Genomic DNA, 24,600 nt, shown 5'->3' with positions numbered 1-24,600 from the left:
GGAAATTAGAAAACTCGGTGCTTCCGGGAGCCATCCATTCGCTGACTGAGATGACGGCGTTGAGTTACAGTGATGAACAAAATACGGGATATGTATGGACGAATTGTGGTCTCCAATGGCTCGGGTAGATGAGGTGCAGTGGGTGGTGCGTACCTCTGAGTCGATGGATGGCTTCCATGGATGGAAAATGCAACATCAGCCGAGGCAAGGCCCCTGAAAACGTGGCCGGTCCGGGGTGCAACATCACACAGCAGGTCTCCGATACCGCGGGGTTCAGCGAGTGGGTGCAGAGCGGGAAGTTACGGTGACTTTCCAGCCGTGGGGTGGGCGGTGCAAGTCATGACCAATAGGAAATGACGGGTTTCCCAAAGTGAAAAATGGCCAGAAGCTCATTGACGAAGAGGACAGATCCCGAGACTCCGAATCGTGCGACTTCCATAGAGTGCGTACCCACTGAAGAGTGGATCACAGGCACAAGAGGGCCCTTGTAACTAACCGAAGCCGTTTCGACTCTTTCGACTTTTGGACTTTTGACTTCGAGTCAATTCTCTTCTCCTTTTCCACCAAAATTTGCAATTGTCTCTCCATGCTCGTTCTGCTGTGCTAGTACACCTCGTGCTCGCGTGTTGTCGGTTTTTCTGCTCTCGCAAGGGGACTTGCCGCTCTCAGGAACGGAAAACCTTGTTTTTCTTTTTTCTTTTTGCCTGTTCCCGTCCCGAGGAGGAATTTATCCCCCGCCCCCGCCGTTAGTCAACATCTATTGACGAAATCCAAATCCTCAAGAACTTCCAACAACACCACCCAACAACACCGACGCCGAACCTAGCGAACCGAACGAATTGAGTGTCCCATACCGTCATCATCGCCACCATGGACTCCGTTCTGCGCCAGTCCAAGGCCATGTGCCCCTTCATGAAGAAGGCCACTGCCGCGGGGCTCCGTGCCATGTCGACGGCCACCCCGACTGCCGTGTCACCCTGCGGTGGTGCCATGTCGAAGCTGCAGGTGCTCGCTCGCCGCTGCCCCGTAATGGGCAAGGCCATGGCTGTCCAGTCTGCTCGCGTGGGCCACGCCGCTGGCTTCCCTAGCGTCGCGGCTAAAGCCGGCATGTCCACGTTCCATGGCCACGCAAAGACCGGCAAGGCGAAGCTGCACACCAGCCGCTCTAAGGAGGCCCAGCCCGTTGACGGCGCCGTTTATAGCGGCCATGAGAAGGGTTAGTTGCCATGCGCATCCCGCAGCCTTGCGGAGACTCGCGCGCAGACCCCCTAATTAAGAAGAGCCCCTCGCTAACAATTCCTCAACCTCCAGTCCAGCTCCCCCCTCGCCTTCCGACCAAGCAGCATGTCAGCGCCGGCCCGGCTGCTACCACGCGCCCCGATGCTTCGGCCACCCGCGCGGGTAAGTTTGACTATGACGGCTTCTACAACTGCGAGCTGGAGAAGAAGCACAAGGACAAGTCGTACCGGTACTTCAACAACATCAATCGCTTGGCCAAGGAGTTTCCCCGCGCGCACATGTCTAACAAGGAGGAGAAGGTCACGGTCTGGTGCGCCAATGATTACCTGGGCATGGGTCGCAACCCGCGCGTGCTGAAGGCGATGCACGAGACCCTTGACGAATATGGCGCCGGCGCTGGTGGCACGCGCAACATCTCGGGACACAACAAGCATGCGGTGGAACTGGAGCAAACAGTCGCCAAGCTCCATGCGCAGGAAGCCGCGCTGGTTTTCAGCTCGTGCTATGTGGCCAACGATGCCACTCTGGCTACCCTCGGTAGCAAGATGCCCGACTGTGTCATTCTGTCCGACAGCCTGAACCATGCCTCGATGATCCAGGGTATCCGCCACTCCGGCGCGAGGAAGATCATTTTCAAGCACAATGACGTGCAGGACCTGGAGGAGAAGTTGGCGTCATTGCCGCTCCACGTCCCCAAGATTATTGCGTTCGAGTCCGTCTACAGCATGTGCGGCTCGATCGGCCCCATTGAGGAAATCTGCGATCTCGCCGACAAATATGGCGCCATCACCTTCCTCGACGAAGTCCACGCCGTCGGCATGTATGGCCCGCACGGCGCGGGCGTAGCGGAACACTTGGATTACGAGGCGCACGTTCAGGGGCGGCCCCGCGGGACCATCATGGACCGCATCGACATCATCACCGGCACCCTGGGCAAGGCTTACGGTTGCGTGGGTGGCTACATCGCCGGCAGCGCCAAGCTCATCGACACGGTGCGCTCTCTCGCGCCAGGCTTCATCTTCACCACCTCCCTCCCTCCCGCCGTCATGGCCGGCGCGCGCGCAGCCATTGAGTACCAGATGGAGCACCAGGGCGACCGCCGGCTGCAGCAGCTGCACACGCGCGCGGTCAAGGAAGCCCTCGAGGAGCGCGGCATCCCCGTGATCCCCAACCCGAGCCACATTGTGCCGATCCTCGTCGGCAACGCCGAGCTCGCCAAGCAGGCCAGCGACAAGCTCCTGCAGGACCACGGCATCTACGTGCAGAGCATCAACTACCCGACCGTCCCCGTCGGCCAGGAGCGCCTGCGCGTGACGCCCACGCCGGGCCACACCAAGGAGTACCGCGAGGAGCTGGTCAACGCGATCGAGAGCATCTGGAACGAGCTCGGAATCAAGCGCACCAGCGAGTGGGCGGCCGAGGGCGGCTTCATCGGCGTCGGCGTGCCGGACGCCGCCCCCGAGGAGCCGCTCTGGACGGACGAGCAGCTGGGCATCGCCGAGGCGGCCCGCACGCTGCTGCAGGCCGCCGACGCCGAGCAGAAGGCCGCCGCCGCCCCCCTGACGGGCGGGTTCACCGAGAGGCTCCTGGCCAAGGAGATGAAGGGGCTCACGAGCGCTAGCGTCGCCGCTTAGGCTGCTTCGCTTTCTCCTCCTGTTCCCCCCCGCGCGCTCTCCGGCGACGGAGACGTAGCACTCTTCCCTTCTCTGCCGGCCGGAATATCTGTCCGGGTGCCCCTGCTGCTTTCGTCCTTGGGGAGCTCACCTAAATCCGTCTGTTTTGTCTGTCGCGCTCGCTAGGTCATATGGTGATGGTGTTTTTGTCTTTTATTTTTATTTTCCAAGACCAAAGACGTGAAACACGTTCCTTGGAGCGAGCGAGCAGCAAACATGGGGCATTTTGTGTTCAAGCGATTTGGTGTGGTTTTGGATTCACCTGTCTGTGCCTGGTGTCTGCTGTGTACCTCAATGTGCGGAGATACAGCGGTTGGCTTTTTGCTTTCGCCGTCTCACTCTGCCCTCCCCCGGCTGTTCTTGCCTGGGTGGGCGGTGTCAGATGCATCTTCGGTGTGGTTTTGGACGAACAATGTTTCTGAGAACATCAAATACACGAAGACCATTCATTGGCTGGCCTCTCGGGTTGAGAGGTCAAAGTTGCCATTTCTTGTTCCGCGAGTTTCTTACCCCTGAAAGTGTAGCTTCCGCGTTGTCAAGGGCCTTCGGCGGCGCCATGCCTTCCGGAGCGACTTGGGAGGCTGGTAAGCAATGATCGTCAAAGGCATTGCTCCTATGCTCATAGCGTATAGCCAATGACTAATTTGAGATTACAGATTACCGTTGGATGGAAGTCCGAGGTCGTCTGTCAACACTAGTATAGTTATTTATTTCAGCAATGCGGTCGAGATCCAGCCCCCCCCCGGCCCCTGAAACAAATAAAGAGCCAAGAACACCAGCACAGCCACCAAACCCAATCCCCCATCAATCTCCAACACCGACCAATCTATTCTGCCACACTCCCACCTCCCTTTTCTCTCCGGGCCGTCCAATCCCAACCCTCGCGCCACACCAAGCAACCCCACCACGAACGGAGCCGGAGCAAAACAAATCACCCCGACGGAGCCGGAGCGCCCAACCAGTCTGGCACCTCCGCTCCATCCCCCCATCTCGGCATTGCAACGTCCCAGGGACGTGGAGACGGGTGTCCGCGGAAAGACATCCGCTGGGACGACCGTGTAAGTTGGGCGCAGCACCGCTCGACCTCTTGTTGCGCGGCCTGCCCACGCTGCGGCCCTGTGAGGTCGCATCCCATCCGCACCTGTAGACCGGGGGTTCGAACACGAGGCGGGCTGCTGTGTGGGCTTTCGTAAGCTGTATGACGACGCCTGCCCGTCTTGGGGTTGGTTTGGGCGAGGGTCGGCGGGGGGTGGCCGTGCTGTTGCTGTGCTTTGCTTTGCTGTCGTCAGAGGAGCGTTGTACTGTGTATGGGGAAGGTTGTATACTTCCTTACTTACTTACTTACTTGGGAGGCGGTCGGTTTGGATGCTGCTGCTTCGGATTCTTTTGTTGATCTGAGGGGAGAGCACCAGTTTTTTTTGTTCTTTGGTCTTCTATCTTCTATTCCCCTGTGGGTGTACTCATCGTGTTCACCCCATCTTACACGGCAGTCTAGGTCGTCTCGCATCCACAACTAGGCTTCGTCTTCCTTGCCCATCCGCGTTAGGAAGTTTGTGCAGCCTCGCAACGGACCCGGGAACGTGGTAAAGCAGTTAGTGTGGAGTCATTCCCCGTGGCAACATGGAGTCAAGGTCTGTCTCGCCTGTCGTGGCGGGTAAGGTCCTGAAGGGCCCCAGGGCGTGTGCAACCTGTGCGAAGGCGAAGAGCAGGTGCATCGCGGGGCCGAGGGGGCAAGAAAAGTGTGAAAGGTACGTCTGGCCGTCTCTTTATGGTCCAGTGTCCAGTATCGGTTGCAACTTGGCGGCCCTTCGGGTGCATGTACCTCGGCACGTTGGTGCAGCGGACTGTGGAACGTTCTTCACGCCCGCCGGCCCAGGGCAACAGTCAGCCGGGGGGGTGTTGGCGCCCCCGTTGGGGTGTCCGTCGGCCTTGTCAGGCACCACTTATCGGCCGTTGGCTATCTGCCGAGGTTTCTTTCCCAACGCCGAACGCCGTGCTGTTCGAGGACAGTAGCGCTAACTTGGTTGGAAGATGCCACCGTTTGAGGAAACCATGCTCTTCGCAGACCCCGGCGCCAGCGCGGAAACGCAAGGAGCCCAAGCCCACAAGGGTGGCAGAGCTTGAGAGGCGCCTCGAGGATCTCTCGGCTCGCATGGAGTCCGTCCAACGCCAGGGACCAGCGCCGAGCCCGCCCAGCCCAGATCACTATGGCCTTCCTTCTATTTCAGTCGGAGCTGCGGTTGACTTCGAGGGCCCCCCGCCACCGAGGAACTTCTCCGGGGCCCACGGGCCCATACCCACCTTCGGCCGGGATCGTTGGGACTCCCCGTTTGGCCACATCTTTCCGGATCGATCCATCTTCGAAGCCCAATCGGAACACCATCAATCCACCGCGAGCAGCGGCATTTCGCCGGCAACCAAGGCTGTCTCACCATCCGCCCCTTCAGGACTCACACCAGCCCATACAACGACATCCGGTTCCATAGGCTCGTCTCCTTACCTGCAATCATGCCCCCCACCACCCCAACAACAAGGCCGTGGTGGTCTATGGCCGCAGGGGGAGGAGGCCGAGGCCTTTCTTGGCCTGTATCGGGAGCGAATGGGCCATCTATTCCCATTCGCCATCGTGCCGCCCCATTTAACCGCGGCCCAGATGCAAGAACAGAGGCCCTTCTTCTGGAAAGTGGTCATGTTGGAGGCATGCCTCTTCGATGGCCAGCGGCAGGTTGCCCTGGGAGACGAGATTCTGAAAGATATCTCCGAGGCTGCGTTCATCAAGCCGCAGAATAGCATCGACTTCTTACAAGGCTTGCTCATGTTTGTAGCATGGTGAGTTGCAATCTTCTCTTCTGAATGGCCAGAAGTTTTGTCTTTCTTCCAACGCTAACCGTCGCCTCGTGGCTCGCAAAGGTATCACCATAACCTCAAGAGCTTGCATATGACGCGGTTGCTCTTTCTCGCCCGGTCAATAAACACAACCCTAGGTACCGCCGAGGTTAAAGGTGTGCCGGGCAAGGAAGGATACGGCACCGAGAGCCTCGAGCGAATGCGGGCATTTGTTGGGACTTACTATCTGGTGACCCTGTAAGCCCCCTTCGTTTGGCCTGCCGTCCCCTTGGCGAAGCCCCTTACTCAACGGCTTCACAGTACCTTCACAACCAACAAGCGGCCTGACGCCCTCATGAACAATGTGAGCTCGCCGTATCTGGCAACATGCTACCGAGCACTCTTGAATCAGATGGAGTATCCCACAGACGAGCTGCTCGTCCACCTCTCCCGGGCGCAACAGCTGTCCCAGAGCATCACGCAGGGATTTGAGCGTCGCAAGGCAGTCCCGAGCGAGAACCGGGTACCTCAAGAAACCTTCATCCAAAGCATGCAGGAGCGGATCCGCGCGTTTGTCGCCGCCCTACCACCACACATCAGGACCAACCGTGCGTCTCCCCGCTCGTCACCCCTAGCATGATTCCATACTGACGTGTCGCCGCAGCCTCCCTGGAAGGGCACTTCTTCGTAGCCAAGATCATGATCTACGAGAGCAGCATGGAGGAGCTCTGCCATTCCGCCTTTGCCACCCCACCCGGCGACCCGGGCTCCGCGGATCTCAGGCTGGCGGAAACCAACGCGGAGCGGATCAGGCTCCTGTGGGAATGCGTGCGGCTCGTCGACGCCTTCATGGTGCAGCGATACTCGGGGGTGCCCGACGACTACCCGCGCTTCATCTGCGCGACGTCGCTGGACCTGACCTACGCCTTCCTGATCATGCTCAAGCTCTCGACCATCCAGATTCCGGGACTCGACCTGGCGAGGGTGAGGGAGGAGCTGCAGACACACTGTAGGTGATGACGCGTGTGGAATGTGATGGGGAGGTGCCGAAGCTGACGTTCTACGCGTGACTCTAGCACACATGTCGCAGTTGATGAACCGCATGGAATGCATGGCTGCAAAACGGAAGCGGGCGAGGGGGAGTGGCGCGTCACCGGCGGGGCAGTTGGGAGACTCGGAGGACCCTTACCAGAGACTCGCCCGCAAGCTCCGCCACGTCATAGACCTTCTTCAAGTGAGTCTTTCAGAATCCCAAAACAACAACAGGGGGTGATGGCCGCTAACCGAAGGTTTCCCAACAGACCAGCGAGGTGGACAGTGAATATGCGGCTTCGCAGGTCGCCCGAGTGTACGACCCGGCACCCATGACACTATCAGACGCTGCGGTTGAGTTGCTGGAGGACTTTGGGTGGCAAGGGCAAGACGCAGACCCGTCATGGGATTCATTTCTGACTGGTGACGCTGTCGACTGGACTACCATCTTCAACAACTACGCCATGACGGAGGAGTCTTTATACACAACATAGAACTAGAAAGCCGGTCACTGCTGTTCGGCTGTGGATATTAAACACGGTGGCTTTGGAAACTACCTAGACCAAGGGGGAAGAACTCCTAGAATCAAGGTCATCTCTGCCTCCTCAACTGCCTCGCGCCTCTCTTTCTGTGCCTACCCCACAGCATATAGACCCGTCTCGACCTTAGAAAAGACTATAGGGTGTTACTTATCCCTTTGACAATGATCCTAGCGCGTGTTTCAGATATGAGCACGATCCTCGAGCTCGAAAAAGCACAAGTAGTATTTAGGGTTGCGAATATCCTCAAAATTAATGTATGTTGTTACCTTTATATCGAAAATAAAAACAAAAGTAATTAACCCTCCATCCACATATTGTATTACTACTTTATTGCCCCGTTTTCCTTCTCCACCTCCTTCCCTTCCCCCCCTTTTTATTTCCTCTTTACCCTACCTTTTTGCCCTTTCTTCTCGCTCCCTCCCCATCTTTTCTTTTTTCCTTTTTCTCCTTTTCCTTTCTCTTTCTTTTCCTCTCGTCCCTTTTCCTTTCCCGTTTATTTATCCTTTTGTCTCTAATTCACCCCCTTTACCCCCGATGCCTTCAAGGTTGCGTGGCGGAGGGCGCTACCCGCAGACCGTATCGGCCGGCTGCTTGCATCGATGCTTCTGAGCAGCAGAATACACGGAAATTCGAAGAGCGACTTCTTTAGTTTGATCCCGATATCACTTCTTCGACGGGTCCGAGCACAGATTCCACATATCAGCAACTATCTACATAACTATACACAGCCCGATGGGCTCCTAACGGGCGTCTGCCCCAACGATCATCCTCACAACACGGCCGCTGTCAATCATGCGGCGGTGGATGTGCTGCAGCATTGGGGCCGACAGCCAACTTCTCTCGCCCGTCGGCGAGATAGCCAAGAACGCCCTCCCACCCTTGGTCTTGCCCCTCCAACTTCCAGCTCCCCAGCCGTCGTTGCTGCCAGGGCCCCGGAGGTCGACGTTGCCTACGACCACCAATCCGCACCTCTGCCGGGTCAGGAGGCCGTTGAGACGGTGCGGGTCCGTCGTGAACCCGGGACCGGGCTGGGGGAACGACGTGCCCATCACGACGATGATGATGTCGTTTTCTTGGCCCCGGAAGGAGTCGACAGTGAACGCTTCGCCCATCGGGACGAGCACCCTGTACGCGGGCAGGTCGCGCAGTTCCCGGATAAGATGAACTACCAACAATGTTAGATATCTGCTCTTCTCTCATTGAAGTGCCGGGGAGTGTAGTGTCGTTTCCAGAGCTTCTAAGGAAGCAGTACCCGGACCACGGGAGAAAATAATAAAATACACAGGGTTCAACATACCGTTAGCTGTGTAAGGGGAGAGGACGGTAATCTTGGTAGGGTCGACCCCCTCCCTGACAAGATCGGCCGCGATGTCTAGGGCGACTATAACCTGCCCCCGGCATTGCTTCGAGCCGGTACGCTCGTCAACATGGACGCGTGCACCTTCGCAGTGCACAAACACTGGGAGCAGCTTGCCGGTAGGGGGCGGGCGGACCGATGAATGCTTCTGCATCAGTCTCTCCAGGATATGGCCGGCCTGGAACTCGGGCCGGTTGATGGAGCACGACTGGGCGTAGGTAAAGTTGACCTCGTGATAGAGGTGCTCGGCCACCCAGTCGAAGAGCCCGTTCGCCATCCGAAGCTGTACCCGGAGACGGTATATCGGCAACCCGCTGGCGATCAGGAAGGCCAACGCGGAGATTCCACCGTCTTCGGCGAGGCGATTATAAAGATTCCCTTCGGAATCCTTTTCTTAACCTGTCAGTACGGTTGGTGGGAGCTGGCGTGTATCGCCGCCGAAGAAGACCGGGAGGAGGCAATTCCCCCAGATACAGCCAAGATCGCTCCGGTGCATATTGCCCGCCTCGTCAACCAGAACGCCCTGAGCAGTACGCTCTACCCAGGTCCGATAGCCACTCTTGACCGATTGGGCCGGGGTCATCGCTAGGAAGTCGGCGACCTCGATGATCATACCTATCAAGTTTGGAAGGACGGACTTGACGAGGAGGGTCATGTCCTCGGTTTCCGAGAATTCTTGGCAGGTCAACTTACCGGTGGCGACCGCACGGAGACTGGCGAGATCCTCGCGGCTGTTGAACACTTCCTGCAAGTGGTGGAGGGCCTCGCTATCGTCGGGGTGGAGAGCACCAAACCGTTTCCCACGACACCCGAGTAGGACCAGCAGCCAGTAGGCGGCCGAGAGCTCCAGCGTCCAGGGATTCTTCCGCTTCCCCGGCTGGGTCCGCGGGACAAATTCGGGGTCCTTCAGCATCCCCATAGCTGCGTTGACCTCGCGCTGCATGTTGTACCCCCGGACAACCAACCCGTGGCGCGCGCGGGTTGGATCATCCTGTGCCTTACCCTGGTTGTAGCGGGCGCAGACAGATCGAGAAGTCCGATCTATGCGACGGGCGAGATTGTCCACAGAAACGTTGCATGAACCGGAAGCTAGAACCTGGCCGAGCGTAGCCTCCATCGCGAGACCCGCAACCGACATCAACGTCGTCTTGCCGAAGCCCGGTGCCTGGAGGGGAGATACGTCAGCAAAGCTCAGTACATAGTAATATGTATTCAACTTACCGCGGTGATGACGCCAATACCTAGAGTCCTGTTTTTCAGGTACTCACGGAATGGAGCTCGGTCACCAGGGAGTACTTCCTGGAATAGCGCATTGATATACGCCTCATCTTTACAGCCGAGGTAGTTAACGACAGGGAGCGGTCGAGTTGTAGGTCTAGGCATTTCGCTTAGGGAGACGGGGGCCATCATCTGGACGAGGTCGTCCTTTAGGGCCGGGCGCGTCATCCAGTCGTAGAAGCCTTGCCCCCTCATAACCGCGCGGTGTAGAGCCATACGGTCTTCCTGCTCGGCAATCTCAGCCGGGCTGAGCTGGTATGGGAGGACATGGGTTGGCTCCGCGGTAGGGAGGTATTGGCAAGCAGAGGAAACCTTGCGGGCGGCATCTTTGAGGTCGATAGGGAACTTGAGGGAGACGGAGTGCTAACCCGTCGCCTTTGCTCTAGCCCCGTCGGCCAAACCGCGATTGGTGAACACCTTAGGCACAAAGTTGGAGTCTTTAGGCCCCGATACCTGCGCCTGAAGGATCACCTCGTGTGCCTCGACGGGGTGGTTGGTGCGGAGGTCGTCGTCAGGATGCTCGACGATGGTACAGTTCCTTGTCACTGTAGTTAGCGGACTTGCGTGCTGTATGTGGCCGGGCAACATACCAAGTTTCGGAGACTCTTGCCTTGCCCTCTACTTCGTCATGGAAAACCAGGCGTACTTCGCACTCCTTGGCCAGCCGGCCCCAGGCAGCGTCGTACCGACCCATGAATTCCCGAGTTGTAGCGACAATGACGAAGTAGCGGCCACGGTCGCGCTCTACAAGATAAGCCGGTGAACTGACCTCCTCGATAGCCTCGGATGCTTGGTGAATCCAGAAGATATCCTGAATGACAGACTGCGTAACGACAGCAACGTGCGAATTATCGTCGTCATAGCTAGATTGCAGCCGGTCAGCATCGCGCTTCGGAAATTTCATGAACAAATTCTTACCTGTACGCTGGCCGAAACATCTCCGCGTTCTTCGTCCTCTCGAGAAGCTCGACGTAGCGCGTCAGGTTTGTGGCCCCGCTGTGCGCAGGCGGCCAATGGTGTTCAGTACCGTAGGGATAACTGAACGGCGGGGGGAGGCGCGCATCGTTCCATTCCTTGTTGATGGTTGCAGGAGTTACCCCCATTGCAAAAAGGAACGACCTCCCAGCGAGGAAGTCCAGCAGCGTGATGTTTTCCACCATGGTGGTGTTGCGGTTGACCCACCCCTCGGCTTCCGGATGCTCTGGGTTCTTGTACGGCATGCCAAAGCCGTCAACCCGAACACGTCCCTGCTCATGCAGGCGGACCGAAACGAAGGACAGCTTCTCGGCACCAGGAAACCGTTTTACAATCGTAGGGTGGGCCTGCTCAACGGTCATGTCGATTTGACCACGCGGAAACTTGATGGTGAGCGTGTATTCCTCCTACTCAACGATGTCAGACACTTTTCCAATTCGGGGTAATAGGGGTAGCCTGGTAATAGAAGGCTGTTTCGGGAGCCTCTGAAAGATAAAGAGCACGAATTTGACATACCGATTGGGAGAGCCCTCGACCGCCTTCAATCTTCCGGTCAACTAGGAATGGTTAGCACTACGATGTTCGGCTACAACTAACACGACAGCACCTACGGTTATACCTCACACCGAAACCCATCTCCTCGTTCACCGCTTGCCCTAGTGGCAGCGGGAAGCGGAGGTCGAATCCTACCCACGAGTTGGCGTGCGGGTGCCGCGAGGATACCGCGGTGGCACGAATCAAGGAGGTTTGGGAGCCAAGAAGGTGGCCACCAGCGATGACGGGAATGGAAGGATCGCCGCCGTCGCCGCCGTCACCGCCGCCGCCGCCCAACACTACGCAGTGCTTGAACCAAACGGCCTTTGTCTGCGGAGCCGCAGCCGGCGTCTGTTGATTGGACCCTCCGGAATTCATCTCGTCGTTTATATGGACTAAAAAGCGGTCAGCATAAACGGGGTTGGAGAATAGACGAACAGGTACTTGCCGGTATCGTCAGGACCAGTCCTATAAAAGGTCTGCCGCCAAGGAGAGCAGACGACGACTGCTGAGTGCGGTTCAAGGCTCTCGAACCGTTAGCAAAACAAGGTGCAACTTGAATAAACAAGCACTCACAAATATTGCCACGGTAAACCGAGCAAAAAAGAGCCTGTCGTCTAAACGAGGCACACGGCGATCGTTGGATATGAACCTGCGAGACTCAGTAAAGTATACGTAAAAACATCCACAACGAGTCCATCTCTGGGAAGTAACATACCTTTCTGGCGTTTACACCACCGCCACGAAATCCACCACCGAGATTGATCGTCGGTAAACCGACGATCGGAATAGTGCTTGTCTCTGAAGAGAACAAGCGACTAACGAGAGAGACGCGCGCGCACATTCAATATCGAATTTCTTTTATGAAAAGAAAAAAAAGAGAAAAGAAGAAGTGGAAGGGATGAAAACAGCTTTTGAGGCTGTTATGGTGGTGGTAGTTGTTCTCTCGTCATCGAGTTGTGGGCGAAAGAAAAAGTTGGAAACAGAATAAATGTCAGAATAGGATGAGATTGAATGGGAGAACTTCTCAACTTAGTCACCAAAATTCACACAACTCGCGCCGACCAATTACAGCGCCTCGCGATCCAGAAAATCGCTGCAACAGGCAGGAAGGTACGAATTATCCCCATTCCAAAGACCACAACCCGATTAAGATGCGACCAAAATCAACAGCCTCGACTCGCACATAAATAATGACCTGTTATTTCTCTCTCTTGCCTCTATCTCTACACTGTCTCTGAACTGCAGCGAACTACCTTTACTACATATTACTTAACCTAGAGACCCTCGTTACATTTCATTCAGGTTGTGATTCAAGCTTGCCTGAAACTGTTGCACTCTCGGGCAGGTTTTCCCATCCACACACGCGATCGACCTTGATATTGCCTCTTTCCGCTTGGCCGCCGGCCCGGGCCGCACAGTGGTGGGGTTGCCAAGGCCTAACCGGGTACAGTACCTCGCTCAGTACCCCCTCTTCTCACCAACGAGACTCGGTCATCTCACGAGCCAAAAGAAAAATAAGAAGAAATCACGAACCTCGGTGCCAATGACGACAACGATGGCTCCAGTAATACTGGTGGTTACTCTGCATTTCCCTTGCCCCGGACGGTTAGCTTCGTTTTTCCCGGATTCACAACCAACCGCCAGTCGGTCGCTCCTTCTCGCCATGTCGGGATGTCTTTCCGCCCAAAAACATGACCACAATCTGTCTCAGACAGTCAAGTTGGCACGTCAGCAATTCCGATACAAACTGGACAGGAACTCTCAGGAAACAATGGCATCCGGAGACTTGTAGGCTGGTTCACGGCGGGAAATCTGAAGCGCTCAAATCCGACAAGCCGCTAACCCTTCGGACCGAAGGCGGCCTGAGGTCTCTTTTCTTTTCCTCTTCAAAACAGTGCTGTAGAATGTTGTCAATTACCCCCTGTCAGTAGCCATGTGGAATCCCAAGCTAAAGCGCCTGGTCTAATGCTTTTGTTCCGCAAGACTCGGCTGTTGTCCTTGAGAGGAAGGCATCCGGCCAGCCTCCTACTAAACGTTGATTCGGCAAAGAGACGTGGTGGGCGGCAAGCCAGCAGCCTAACCGCTGAAGCAGAAGGTCTGTAAAGACGCCCCTACCCCTACACCTGACTACCAAAAAGATAATGTTGCTGCAGAGGGGACCCATTCCAAGTCTGCTCTCTTCACTGCCAACCTCCACTCCCGCGCACTTCGGCCAAGAGTGAAAGAAGATCGCACATAGGCGGGTGAGGAGACACCCGGCGAGGATGGCGGGTTGCCGTTAGCAATGTACCTGGCGAGGAAGACGTCGAGTTGTTGTTTGCGATCTTTCTGATGAAGCTGACGACGACGATGAGCTCCCACCGGTACGGCAAGACGGCCCGGGCAGCCCAGCCGCCTTTGTTGTCGACAAAAACGGCCACATCAGGGCTGGCTCTCAGCCGACGAAGGGACGCCCTTATGTCTAAAGTGTTCCTGACAAGGAGGCTAATGTCGTTTTGGGGAGGAGAAAAGAAGAGAAAAAGAGAAAAGGGAGGAGAAAAGGGAGGAGAAAAGTGGGAAAAGGAAAAAAGAAATAGAAGAAGAAGGGGGAAAGAAAAGGGCGAAGAAAAGGGAGGAGAAAAAGGAGAAGAAGAAAAGGTGGAAGAAAAGGGCGAAGAAGAAGGGGGAGGAAGTGATCATATAACGGAGTCGAAAATAAGAATTCGAGACCTTGGAATTATCGCTTTTCCCAATTTTATGTTGCTGCTGCTGCCTAAATTACTTTATTGGTGGCATGTGAACCGTAGCTCAGGTGACCGGCACTGGGGGTATAACTGGCACGGCAAGTTACGAGTTGGTTGTTTTAGAAATGGAAAGATGCACTATATGTATTGAGTTCGTGACTCTGATTTCCAACGAGGACCACCGCCCACCGTTCGGATAGCCGATCGCTAATTATTCAGCGGTGATCCTCCCCCACCGGGCAACGAGTTCCCACCCCCCTCCTGACGAGGCGGCACGAGTTCGAGCCTTGACACTGCTTAGCTTCTCTGAGCACGGGGCCGGGACGCCGCCCCCCCAGCCTCAGGCATGGAGAAAACCTCCTTTTAGGGGCTTTTCGTAGGTCCGGCCACCTCCTAGACGGGGTAGCTGGTGAGCTTTTAGGTCTTTTTTTATTTTTTATTTTATCTTGGGCCTTGTATCCACCCTTAACCACTAACTACCCCCTTAGCTAGAAGAAAGAAGCCGACTTGGGAATTTACGACGACTGCGCTACCTATGCGGTGGGAATTTATTCCCTCTCTTTCCTCGGTAGTCTAGGGTTAGGGTTCGTTTACTGAGCGATATCTCAAGTGGGGTGGGGCTGAACAAAAAGTGATGAACTCCCCCCCCCCGCTCGCCTCTCTTTTCAACGCCCTCCCTGTTCAGCGCCTTTTCTATTCAACGCCCACACCCAAACCTCGACTTTAGAAACTTGAACGCAGGACAAGACATCGGTCAAAGGAACGTCAAGATGTCGAGCTACGACAGTTACCAGGAAAGTTTCCAACTGCACCTTGCTCCAAAGGAAGAATAAAGCCCGCTAACACAAACCTCAGACCCCCCTCAACACGAGATATGCATCTTCTGAGATGACCTCTTTGTTCTCCGCCCGCTCGCGGGCCAGTACCTGGCGTCAGCTCTGGCTCTGGCTTGCTGAGGCTGAGAAAGAACTGGGGCTGTCTATTCCGGATGAAGCCATCGAGCAGATGCGCGCCAACATAGTGGTGTCAGACCACGCCTTCGACGTGGCGCGGGAGTACGAGGCCAAGTCTAGACACGACGTCATGTCCGCAGTCTTCTCGATGGGAGTTGTACGGCGTCCCAGTCCTTTAGAGGATGGTTTCCGCATGATTCCCTGAACTGGGGTAGCTAACGAGAAGATTCAGGATGCCCCCGCCGCGGCAGGTTATATTCACCTCGGTGTAAGTGAGACTCCTGACAAAGAGTCAATAACAGGCTCAATTCCTCCCTAAAGCCAACCTCACAACGTTACGGATCGTCCCTAACACGTCACAGGCAACAAGCTGCTATGGTCAGTCACACTTTGGCGTTGGCCAATGTTGGGGGACTCGCCCCTTGATTCCGATGCCTCCCCCATGTTTGTCGGAACGCTGACAGGTTGCACAGTCACCGACAATACCGAGTTGATCTTTATGCGGCGTGCTCTGGACCTCATTCTTCCTAAGCTGGCCAAAGTCATCCAGAACCTCCAGGAGTTTGCCCTCAAGTACAAGGACATGCCCACGCTAGGGTTCACCCACTACCAACCGGTTCGTAAATCCCCTCCGGATGCGCACCTAAGCTTGCTAACGATCGCTGTAGGCCCAGCTCATCACTGTTGGTACGGCTCACGGCACTATGACCATGAAATTCTCTTCTTTCCGGTTGCTAATATCCAAACAGGAAAGCGTGCCGCACAGTGGATTCAAGAGCTCATGATGGACTTGGAAGACATCGAGACTGTCCGCGAAAAGCTTCAGTTCAGGGGTGCTCAGGGTACTACCGGCTCTCAAGCCACCTTCCTCGAACTTTTCGAGGGGGATGCCAGCAAGATCGTGCGGCTCAATGAGGTAGGCAACAACTGTTCCAGCTCCCCAATGGCCGTTGACTAACGTATACTTAGATCCTTTGCAAGAAAGCTGGATTCTCGTCCACCTACGCCATTTCCACCCAGACCTACACCAGAAAGGTGCGCGCTTCTTTTTGTGGGGCATTTACAATTAACTAACACCGTAGAGGTCGACCTCCGGGTTGCCAATGCTGTCTGCGCCCTCGGTGCGACCGCCGAGCGGATTTGCTCCGACATCCGTCACCTGGCCAACCTGAAGGAGATGGAGGAGCCGTTTGAGAAGAGCCAGATTGTAAGAAGGCGTAACTCTCCCCTGGCAGTCGGACTCGGTTGCTAACTGTACCTAGGGAAGCTCGGCCATGGCCTACAAGGTAAGACCCCGTTGGTAACTGCCCGAAGGAACGCCCGCTAACCATACTCCAGCGCAACCCCATGAGGTCTGAACGCATCACTGCTCTTGGCCGCAAGCTTGCCCGCCTGCCGGCCAACTTCACGGCCACATTCGAAACACAGTGGTTTGAGAGAACGTTAGTGAAACCTCGGGCCTAGTAACTTCGTGTAGAAAGCTGACATGGATCGCAGTCTTGATGACAGTGAGTTTGCCCGGATACAACCCTAACCCTTAACCCCCTTTTTGGTTCCCAGGATTTGTTTACTGCCCCTTTCGGATGCCGCTGTTCCATTTGGTACTAACTGCCCCAGGCGCCATCCGCCGGATGGATATCCCGGAGATGGTTGGTTTCCACTTCCCATATATTTACGCAACTATGCTCACAACGTGTAGTTCCTGCTGGCCGACTCTATCCTTCTTACACTGGATAATGTGACCAACGGTCTGGTCGTTTACCCCAACGTTATTCGGTCCCGTCTCGACCAGGAGCTCCCTTTCAGTACGTCAGCTGGGTCCCTATTTCTGGCGTTTTGTGCTGACCCTAGCAGTGGCTACCGAGTCCATCCTAATGAAACTCTCGACCCACGGTGTCTCTCGCCAAGAGGCCCACGAGGAGATCCGCGTCCTGGTATGTCAGGAAACCTGTCTACCCCTCCACCCCCCAAAGGCACGCCCCCGCCCCCGCCCAGATGCTAACAGGTGGCAGTCTCACCAAGCCAGCGATGTTGTCAAGCAGCAGGGCGGCCGCAACGACCTCCTCGAGCGGGTCAAGAAGACTGAATTCTTCAAGGCGAGTTTCCTAGAGAAGCAGACGAACGGTGTACAACGAAGCTAACGCGATTCTGTAGCCCGTCTGGAGTGAGATCGACAGCCTGGTCGACCCCAAGCTGTTCATCGGCAATTGCCCCAAGATTGTCGAAGACTACTGCCACGGTGAGGTAGCGGAGAAGCTGGCTGCGTACAAGGAATCGCTCGACAAGGCCTCGACAGCGCAGCTCTCCATCTAATTGGCTTGGACGCCTCACCCCTGGTATGCTCCTTCTGGAAGACAAAAATGGGGTCGGTTATTCACAAAAAGGGGCATGTGGGATCATTGCAAACCAACTCATGGGGCATATCCTAAAAAAGAAAACTGGGCATTTGGGTGGGCAAGTTGATAGAGCAGGTAACAAAAGAGGCAACCTTTTTCTTTTGGGACGGTACCCCCCTGGACCTGGCGGACCGTACCCCGTCAAGCCCGTGATGCCACCCATATAAAAGCCTAGCCCTCGTGTGTGCACCTCCCTTGTTTTCGCTCGGATCCATCAATCCAATCAGCAACGCAGTCAAATCCACCAGGGGAGGGTTGAAAAGTGGTGGGACGCCGGGGCTCGGCGTCGCCATCGTCGCAACTAGGCACTGGGTTGTGGGTTGGCTGTAGCTATAGCTTACTATCCAACTGTAACTACACCTCGACTCTCTGTGTATGAAGCTACGATACCCGGGTAAAATTCAATCCTACTTAGAAGGTGTTGATACTCGATAATTATTACAGTAAAACTCGTAAAGGTTACTTACTGCCTTTACCCCCCCTTACCTATTTTTGAGCTGCTTCCAAATAGTAATAGAACCGAGGAAATCGGGACTTTGTTACCTTGAATTATTTATAGTAGGTATATTACCGAGCCCACCTCGAAAGGTTATTAGAGGATAAATGTAGAGACCTCTTCCTATACACTTGTGGGGGGGTTGCACCGGGTCATTTTTGTAAGACTTCACATCCAAGGAACTCTTAAGTTAGCTTAGCCATTGAACTTTCCAGAATAGTTTGAGCAAGGAGGGTTAATATAAGGATAATACAATTTTATATACTTATTTACCACTTTTCAACCCTCCCCTGGTGGATTCGACTGCGTTGCTGATTGGATTGATGGATCCGAGCGAAAACAAGGGAGGTGCACACACGAGGGCTAGGCTTTTATATGGGTGGCATCACGGGCTTGACGGGGTACGGTCCGCCAGGTCCAGGGGGGTACCGTCCCAAAAGGTCGTCTCTAGGCAGTACAATAAAAAGGTCAAAGTTCTAGATGTCCCATGATGCCAAACGCGTGGTGATTCGTGGGTTTACTCTCGGGGCTTCTAGATTCCGTCACTCAGAAGTATCGAATGTAGGGTACTCCATGCCGCCGAATACCACCAACCTGGCTACTTCTCCTTCGCGATAGTAGACGGTAGTTAAGAAACGGGAGCAAAGGGACCCAAACCCCACACATTTAGTCCCGAAGCACGTTGTAATGGACCCCTCGGGAGATTTCGTGCATGCCGCGTCGGGCATTTTTCGTCCTCGCCTCCCCCGTCTCACGATGTCCTGCCAGACCATGAATTTACCCGTCCTTGGGCAGCCTCTGGCTTATACAGTGACACCAGCGACGGATTGGTGGGCACCAGACTGCCTGTGATTACCTTGGCTCGCCTCATCCATTTGGCTGGGTAAACTCAAACAGATCTTTGGAGGCTCGGGCTCTCCCTTCTGGACGAAGGGACTGGGCATAAAGGTAATTTTGGGGGATTGAAATTGTGAGCTACGATACAAGGAGAGCCTCGACCGAGGGCAATTAATATGCTCCATACGAGCGTTACCAACACTCACTTAGTGGAGGAGGTTTAGTGACGGGCCTACGGAGGGGGAAAGGTAAGTTTGAAGAAACGAGGACGAGAGTGGAGAGGAAATGGCATTTGCAACCTACCACTTCATATATATGGGCTAGCGTCGACATCAGCGGCCTTGGGAGGTCACCTTCTCTAGACAGCCAGTCAACCAGCACAGTCGACACTACAAACCCACCACCCGCCCAGCATGCGCCTCACCGCAACCCTCCTCACCGCGGCAGCAGCCATCAGCGGCGCCGGCGCAACCCCCGACAGCACCAGCACACTCGGGGCGCGACAGGCCAACACCATCACCGTCGACCTCGCCAGGACATACCAGCGCATGGATGGCTTCGGCTTCAGCCTAGCGTTCCAGCGCGCCAACCTGATCACCAACATGTCAGACAAGGCCAAGCAGCGCGAGCTGCTGGACCTACTGTTCAACCGCACGACGGGCGCCGGGTTCAGCATCCTCCGCAACGGCATTGGGTCGACCCCCAACAGCAACTCCGACTTCATGAACACCATCGCTCCCACCAACCCCGGCGGGCCGAACGCCGAGCCCAAGTATCAGTGGGACGGCAAGGACAGCGGCCAGTTGTGGGTGTCGCAGCAGGCGGTTGAGTTGTACGGGGTGAAGAGCATCTACGCGAGTGAGTCTTGCCTTCTTGCCGAGGAAGAGGAGTGGGGGGGGGGGTTGTTTGCTGACACAAGACGCACCGCAGACGCCTGGAGCGCCCCGGGGTACATGAAGACCAACGGGCGCGACACCAACGGCGGGACGCTATGCGGGGTGCCCGGGGCGGGGTGCTCGTCGGGGGACTGGCGGCAGGCGTACGCCGACTACCTGGTGGCGTACGTCAAGTTCTACGCGGCGGCGGGGGTCAACGTGACGCGGCTGGGGTTCCTCAACGAGCCCGACTTCAGCGCCAGCTACGCGTCGATGCAGTCCAACGGCAACCAGGCGGCCGACTTCATCAAGGTGCTGCACCCGACGCTCGAGGCGGCCGGGCTGGGGGGGCAGGTGGGCATCACCTGCTGCGACTCGATGGGGTGGGGCAACCAGGCCCAGATGGTGAACCAGATCCGGGCGGCCGTGGCCGAGGGCATGCTGGCGGCGGTCACGTCGCATACGTATACGGGCGGGGGCGGGGCGATGAATACGCGCGCGCCGGTGTGGATGTCGGAGCAGTGCGACCTCAACGGCCAGTGGACGACGGCGTGGTACGCCAACGGCGGCGCGGGCGAAGGGCTGACGTGGGCTAACAACGTCTACAACGCCGTCGTTAACACCAACGTCTCCGGGTTCCTGTACTGGGAGGGCGTGCAGTGGCCGAACCCCAACACTAACGAGAAGTTGATCCGTGTTGATAACAGCACCAACACGTACGAGGCCTCGCGCCGGCTGTGGGCGTTTGCCAACTGGTCGCGCTACGTGCGCCCCGGCGCGGTGAGGATCGGGTCGAGTGGTGGTGGGAATGGGGTGCGCACGGCAGCTTTTCGGAATGAGGATGGCACGATTGCCGTGGTGGCTATTAGCTCGGGAGGGTCGGCGTCGAGTGTTAATGTCAAGATCTCTGGGGGTGCAAAGGCGGCTGCGGTACAGGCGTTTGTCTCGGATAACACGAGGAACTGCGCGTCTACGCCGGCGACGTTGGCAGATGACGGTACCATCTCGGGGTCGGTGGCGGCGCGGTCAATCACCACCTTCTTTATTCTACCGGCGAGTACTTGAGGGAGAGGGAGCGTTGGAGGTTAGGTAGTTTTACCCCAACCTGGGATGGAATCTAGTAGGATGTGGTTAGGTAGCTGTACCCCTCGAATAAAGTATCTCCTTGGAGCGAGAGCAGCAGAGCCTCCAATAAACGATCAGCATGGAATATCCTGATTTTCATTTCCGCTTCGTCGTTAATGTGGAAGGATGGAAGTTACGATGATGATATCGACCCCTCGTGCTCCACTCACCCCACCCTCCGGTCCCGGACAGCTTCCATCCTTCCGGGCTTTCACCTCATGGCTTGATCCCGGTTATTGTTGACCCATCCGACCTCGAATTTCAGAAAAGTTCCGAATTCATGATGGGAAAACCAGAAGTGGATTATGGGCTGTATTTGGTCACTGACTCGACCCCCGCCATCCTCGGCGATAGAAACCTCAATGAGGTCGTCGAGGAGTCACTCAAGGGGGGAGTCACTATTGTTCAGCTCCGTGAGAAAAAGGGGGATACGGCAGAGTTGATCGAAAAGGCGAAGGCGTTACATGAGATCACAAAGAGGTACAATGTACCGCTGCTCATCAACGACCGTGTCGATGTGGCTCTGGCTGTCGGCTGTGAGGGCATTCACATCGGCCAGGACGATATGGGTGCGTGAGCGTTTTATTCACTTCACTTTTGAATGAGGCCCACTAATCAGTCTTCAGATCTATCAACCGCAAGGAAGCTTTTAGGGCCGGATAAGATCATTGGAGTCACGGCCAGCACTATTGATGAGGCACTCAAGGCATGTGAAGGTGGCGCCGACTATCTCGGCATCGGTACCGTTTATGCCACCCCAACGTGAGATCTTTTGTTTATCTCGAGTGGTTACCGCCCGCTAACATAGTTCCCAGAAAGACCAACACTAAAGAGATCATTGGTGCCGCCGGCGTGCGTGAGATCCTAGGGAAAATCGCCGACGCGGGGCACAAGACTGAGACCGTCTGCATCGGTGGTGTCAACGAGTCCAACCTACAACGTATTGTGTTTCAGTGCGCCGCAGAGAAGAAGAGTTTAGATGGTGTTGCGATAGTAAGCGCCATAATGGCGGCTTACGATCCGGAATCCGCTTCAAAGAAGCTCCTTAGGCTGGTCAAGAGTCCGCCGGCCTTCCAAGTTGATATCAGGGGGAAGGACTCGGACATTGCGGACGCACAATCCGTGGTTGACCTGGCGCCGTCCGTCCTTCAAAGAGTCCACGAGACTACACCGCTCTCCCACAACATGACCAACATTGTAGCTGTGCCCCGTCCTACCATTTAAACGTAACCGCTAACGATGTACAACAGGTTGTACAAAATATTGCTGCCAACGTCGCCCTGGCCGTCGGCGCATCGCCTATCATGGCCGGTTACGGGGAGGAGGCTCCTGATTTGTGTAAACTTGGGGGTGCCCTAGTCATCAACATGGGCTCGGTCGACCCCAATGGGCTGATGAACTACCTGAAAGCACTCAAAGCGTACAACCTAGAAGGACGACCGGTCGTGTTCGACCCAGTGGGGTATGTCTCGCTGACCACCTAGCCCCAGCACCAGGTGACTGACTATTACAGCGCTGGCGCTACATCTCTCCGGCGTGAAGCCGTCAAGACCATCATGGCCAACGGTTATCTCGACATCATCAAGGGCAACGAGGGGGAAATCAAGACGGTATTTGGCAGCAGCCAAGAGCAGCAACGGGGGGTCGACAGCTCGAGCACGCTAGATGCCTCCCAGAAAGCCAAACTGGTGAGGGAGCTTGCCGCACGAGAGAAGAACGTGGTCGTCATGACGGGCAAGACAGACTTCGTAAGTGATGGAGTCCGGACTTTTGCCATCGACAACGGGCACGAGTATCTGGGAATGGTGACGGGGACGGGCTGTACGCTGGGGACAACTATCTCGGCTGCTATAGCCTCGCGTAAGACGGATAGGCTAGTTGCCGTCATCGCAGCCATTCTACATTTCGAGATCGCCGCCGAGGTCGCTGCCTCCCGGCCCGAGGTTAGAGGTCCGGGCAGCTTTGTCCCGGCCTTTTTGGACGAGTTATACCTCCTCAGACAGGCCACGGCGAGTAAAGACCTGTCTTGGCTAGGGAGGGCAAAGGTCAGGAACGTTGTATAGCTGTATTACTAGACAAACCATTCCCCCCCATTCCACCTTGCATATCTCTGGCATCCCCGATATCCACCTCCCGAGCTCTGTTTGCCTGCCACGTGAATTGCGGGGTACCGGATGGAGTTACCCCAAGCTCCCCTCCGGTCGGGTCCGATCCGCTGCCCCGCGTCAGGCCCAGACTGGATCCACGCGTGCTGCAGCTCCATGTGCCTGTTTTAAAAAGAGCCCGGACTTAAAACAACCACCATACATCTTGGCCGAGTGCTCATTGAGTCGTTTCCCTCAAATATCCAGCCTCTAGAATAGTCACCTGCCCGCCCACCATGACTGTCCCTACTCCGGAGCGGCGGCTTAGTGAGTCCCTTCTTGCTCCCCTGACCAACACGTTCACTGACACATTTATCATAGAGAACCCCGCCGTATTGTGAGCTCTCACTATCCTATTGAGGCTCACAGACATCTTGCTTACCCGGTGCCAGCGTCTGTGATATGCAAGAAAAGTTTCGCCCCAGCATATTTGAGTTTGACAAAGTGTACGCTTTTAACTTTATCCCTCTACGACCCTCCTCGCTCTCACCAAGCCTCATCTCACGAACATACTGACTGACTCATACATAACCCAGCGTCCTCACGACGCGCAAGCTCCTCCGCGCCGCCACCGTCCTCCAGATCCCCATCTTCGTCACCACCCAAAACCGTGCCCGTCTCGGCGACACCGTCTCGGAACTCCGTACGTCCACCGCCATTCCTCCCGTTATTCGGTATCCCTTCATCCCCCCCACCCAGTGTTTTCGTCCTCCCGCCAAGCCATCACCCCCCTTTACCACCTCCATAAAAAAGGAGAACAAACAAAACGGACGCAAAAAAGACTAACCAACCCCCTCCCCTCGGGACGGGCACACAGAGCCCCACCTCACCGCCGCGGGCCCTCTCGTCCTCGCCGACGTCGACAAAACCCGTTTCAGCATGTGGCTCCCGCCCATCTCCACCCACACCCACTTCACCCCCACCCCATCCACATCCACACCCACACCCAGCGAGGTCGCCATCGTGGGCATCGAATCGCACATCTGCGTCACGCAGACCGCGCTCGACTTACTAGCAGCCGGCCACCGGGTGTACGTGCTAGCCGACGGGGTGAGCAGCTCGAACCGGGAGGAGGTCGGGGTGGCGCTGGCGCGGGTGGCGCAGGCCGGGGCGACGGTGACGACGAGCGAGGGGTGGATCTACGAGTGCATGGGCGACGCGGGGATTCCCGAGTTCAAGGGCATGATTCAGGTGATCAAGGAGACGGTGGGGGATACCAAGGCGGCGTTGCAGGGGTTGGTGGGGAGTAAGATTTAGTTTGGGGGAAGCCGGAGGAAGGGGGGGGTGGTTTTGTTGTTGGATGTGCATACCTACCTACCTAGGTAGTTAGTTAGAGGGTGGGGGAAAGAAGGGGGATAAATTACGCATGCGGTTGGGTTGATACACTAGATAAGAAAGAGGTAGGGCACACGGCAAGTTGTAAGCAGCTGCTTTGATCATTTGGTTACTTTTTTGGGGGTTTATCTGCTTTCTGAAATGCCGTTGCTGGTTCCTTGTCTTACCAGGTCGGCGTTGCAAAACACTCATCGTCTAGCCAAATCGGCTTTCATCCGTTCGTTAACAAGGCCCGTCCCATCGTAGGGCAAAGAGTA

The 24,600-nt window shown here is 56.1% G+C and overlaps 7 protein-coding genes across 7 annotated transcripts; 6 read left to right on the top strand and 1 right to left on the bottom strand.

Annotated features, from left to right (window-relative positions):
* The first annotated feature begins 432 nt into the window (after nucleotides 1-432).
* B0H64DRAFT_160594 (pyridoxal phosphate-dependent transferase) lies at nucleotides 433-3,001 on the top strand. The gene is made up of 2 exons (XM_062798587.1): nucleotides 433-1,216; nucleotides 1,312-3,001. The coding sequence occupies exons 1-2, from the start codon at nucleotides 871-873 to the stop codon at nucleotides 2,871-2,873; spliced, it is 1,908 nt and encodes a 635-aa protein (XP_062659500.1). The 5' UTR covers nucleotides 433-870; the 3' UTR covers nucleotides 2,874-3,001.
* A 1,727-nt stretch (nucleotides 3,002-4,728) lies between these two features.
* Nucleotides 4,729-7,264, top strand: B0H64DRAFT_322067 (uncharacterized protein; the record flags this gene model as incomplete). The annotated part of the gene is made up of 6 exons (XM_062800546.1): nucleotides 4,729-5,741; nucleotides 5,823-5,996; nucleotides 6,060-6,346; nucleotides 6,403-6,747; nucleotides 6,815-6,972; nucleotides 7,040-7,264. The coding sequence occupies 6 exons, from the start codon at nucleotides 4,729-4,731 to the stop codon at nucleotides 7,262-7,264; spliced, it is 2,202 nt and encodes a 733-aa protein (XP_062659499.1).
* Nucleotides 7,265-8,052: 788 nt separating this feature from the next.
* On the bottom strand, nucleotides 8,053-11,834 carry B0H64DRAFT_474858 (AAA domain-containing protein; the record flags this gene model as incomplete). The annotated part of the gene is made up of 9 exons (XM_062808071.1): nucleotides 8,053-8,477; nucleotides 8,610-9,057; nucleotides 9,118-9,834; nucleotides 9,891-10,292; nucleotides 10,365-10,485; nucleotides 10,538-10,810; nucleotides 10,866-11,329; nucleotides 11,439-11,479; nucleotides 11,534-11,834. The coding sequence occupies 9 exons, from the start codon at nucleotides 11,832-11,834 to the stop codon at nucleotides 8,053-8,055; spliced, it is 3,192 nt and encodes a 1,063-aa protein (XP_062659498.1).
* Nucleotides 11,835-14,670: 2,836 nt separating this feature from the next.
* B0H64DRAFT_397021 (L-Aspartase-like protein) lies at nucleotides 14,671-17,638 on the top strand. The gene is made up of 16 exons (XM_062803846.1): nucleotides 14,671-15,292; nucleotides 15,368-15,403; nucleotides 15,498-15,513; nucleotides 15,609-15,751; nucleotides 15,804-15,822; nucleotides 15,885-16,051; nucleotides 16,105-16,170; nucleotides 16,220-16,342; nucleotides 16,398-16,421; nucleotides 16,474-16,577; nucleotides 16,633-16,643; nucleotides 16,753-16,784; nucleotides 16,835-16,940; nucleotides 16,990-17,069; nucleotides 17,148-17,231; nucleotides 17,290-17,638. Exons 1-16 carry the CDS (start codon nucleotides 15,071-15,073, stop codon nucleotides 17,446-17,448), a joined length of 1,392 nt encoding a protein of 463 aa, XP_062659497.1. The 5' UTR covers nucleotides 14,671-15,070; the 3' UTR covers nucleotides 17,449-17,638.
* Nucleotides 17,639-19,277: 1,639 nt separating this feature from the next.
* B0H64DRAFT_322050 (glycoside hydrolase superfamily) lies at nucleotides 19,278-20,804 on the top strand (the record flags this gene model as incomplete). The annotated part of the gene is made up of 2 exons (XM_062800544.1): nucleotides 19,278-19,722; nucleotides 19,795-20,804. 2 exons carry the CDS (start codon nucleotides 19,278-19,280, stop codon nucleotides 20,802-20,804), a joined length of 1,455 nt encoding a protein of 484 aa, XP_062659496.1.
* A 170-nt stretch (nucleotides 20,805-20,974) lies between these two features.
* Nucleotides 20,975-23,169, top strand: B0H64DRAFT_160413 (Hydroxyethylthiazole kinase family-domain-containing protein). Its single transcript, XM_062798586.1, has 5 exons — nucleotides 20,975-21,433; nucleotides 21,491-21,626; nucleotides 21,680-22,061; nucleotides 22,115-22,326; nucleotides 22,378-23,169. The coding sequence occupies exons 1-5, from the start codon at nucleotides 21,145-21,147 to the stop codon at nucleotides 22,925-22,927; spliced, it is 1,569 nt and encodes a 522-aa protein (XP_062659495.1). The 5' UTR covers nucleotides 20,975-21,144; the 3' UTR covers nucleotides 22,928-23,169.
* B0H64DRAFT_160315 (Isochorismatase-like protein) lies at nucleotides 23,107-24,299 on the top strand. Its single transcript, XM_062798585.1, has 5 exons — nucleotides 23,107-23,275; nucleotides 23,330-23,345; nucleotides 23,401-23,454; nucleotides 23,545-23,651; nucleotides 23,826-24,299. The coding sequence occupies exons 1-5, from the start codon at nucleotides 23,245-23,247 to the stop codon at nucleotides 24,263-24,265; spliced, it is 648 nt and encodes a 215-aa protein (XP_062659494.1). The 5' UTR covers nucleotides 23,107-23,244; the 3' UTR covers nucleotides 24,266-24,299.
* Nucleotides 24,300-24,600: the final 301 nt, after the last annotated feature.

Source organism: Chaetomium fimeti (assembly GCF_033439085.1).
Source record: "Chaetomium fimeti strain CBS 168.71 chromosome Unknown B0H64scaffold_4, whole genome shotgun sequence".
NCBI classification, from domain to species: domain Eukaryota; kingdom Fungi; phylum Ascomycota; class Sordariomycetes; order Sordariales; family Chaetomiaceae; genus Chaetomium; species Chaetomium fimeti.
This window is presented reverse-complemented; position numbering and strand designations above follow the sequence as displayed.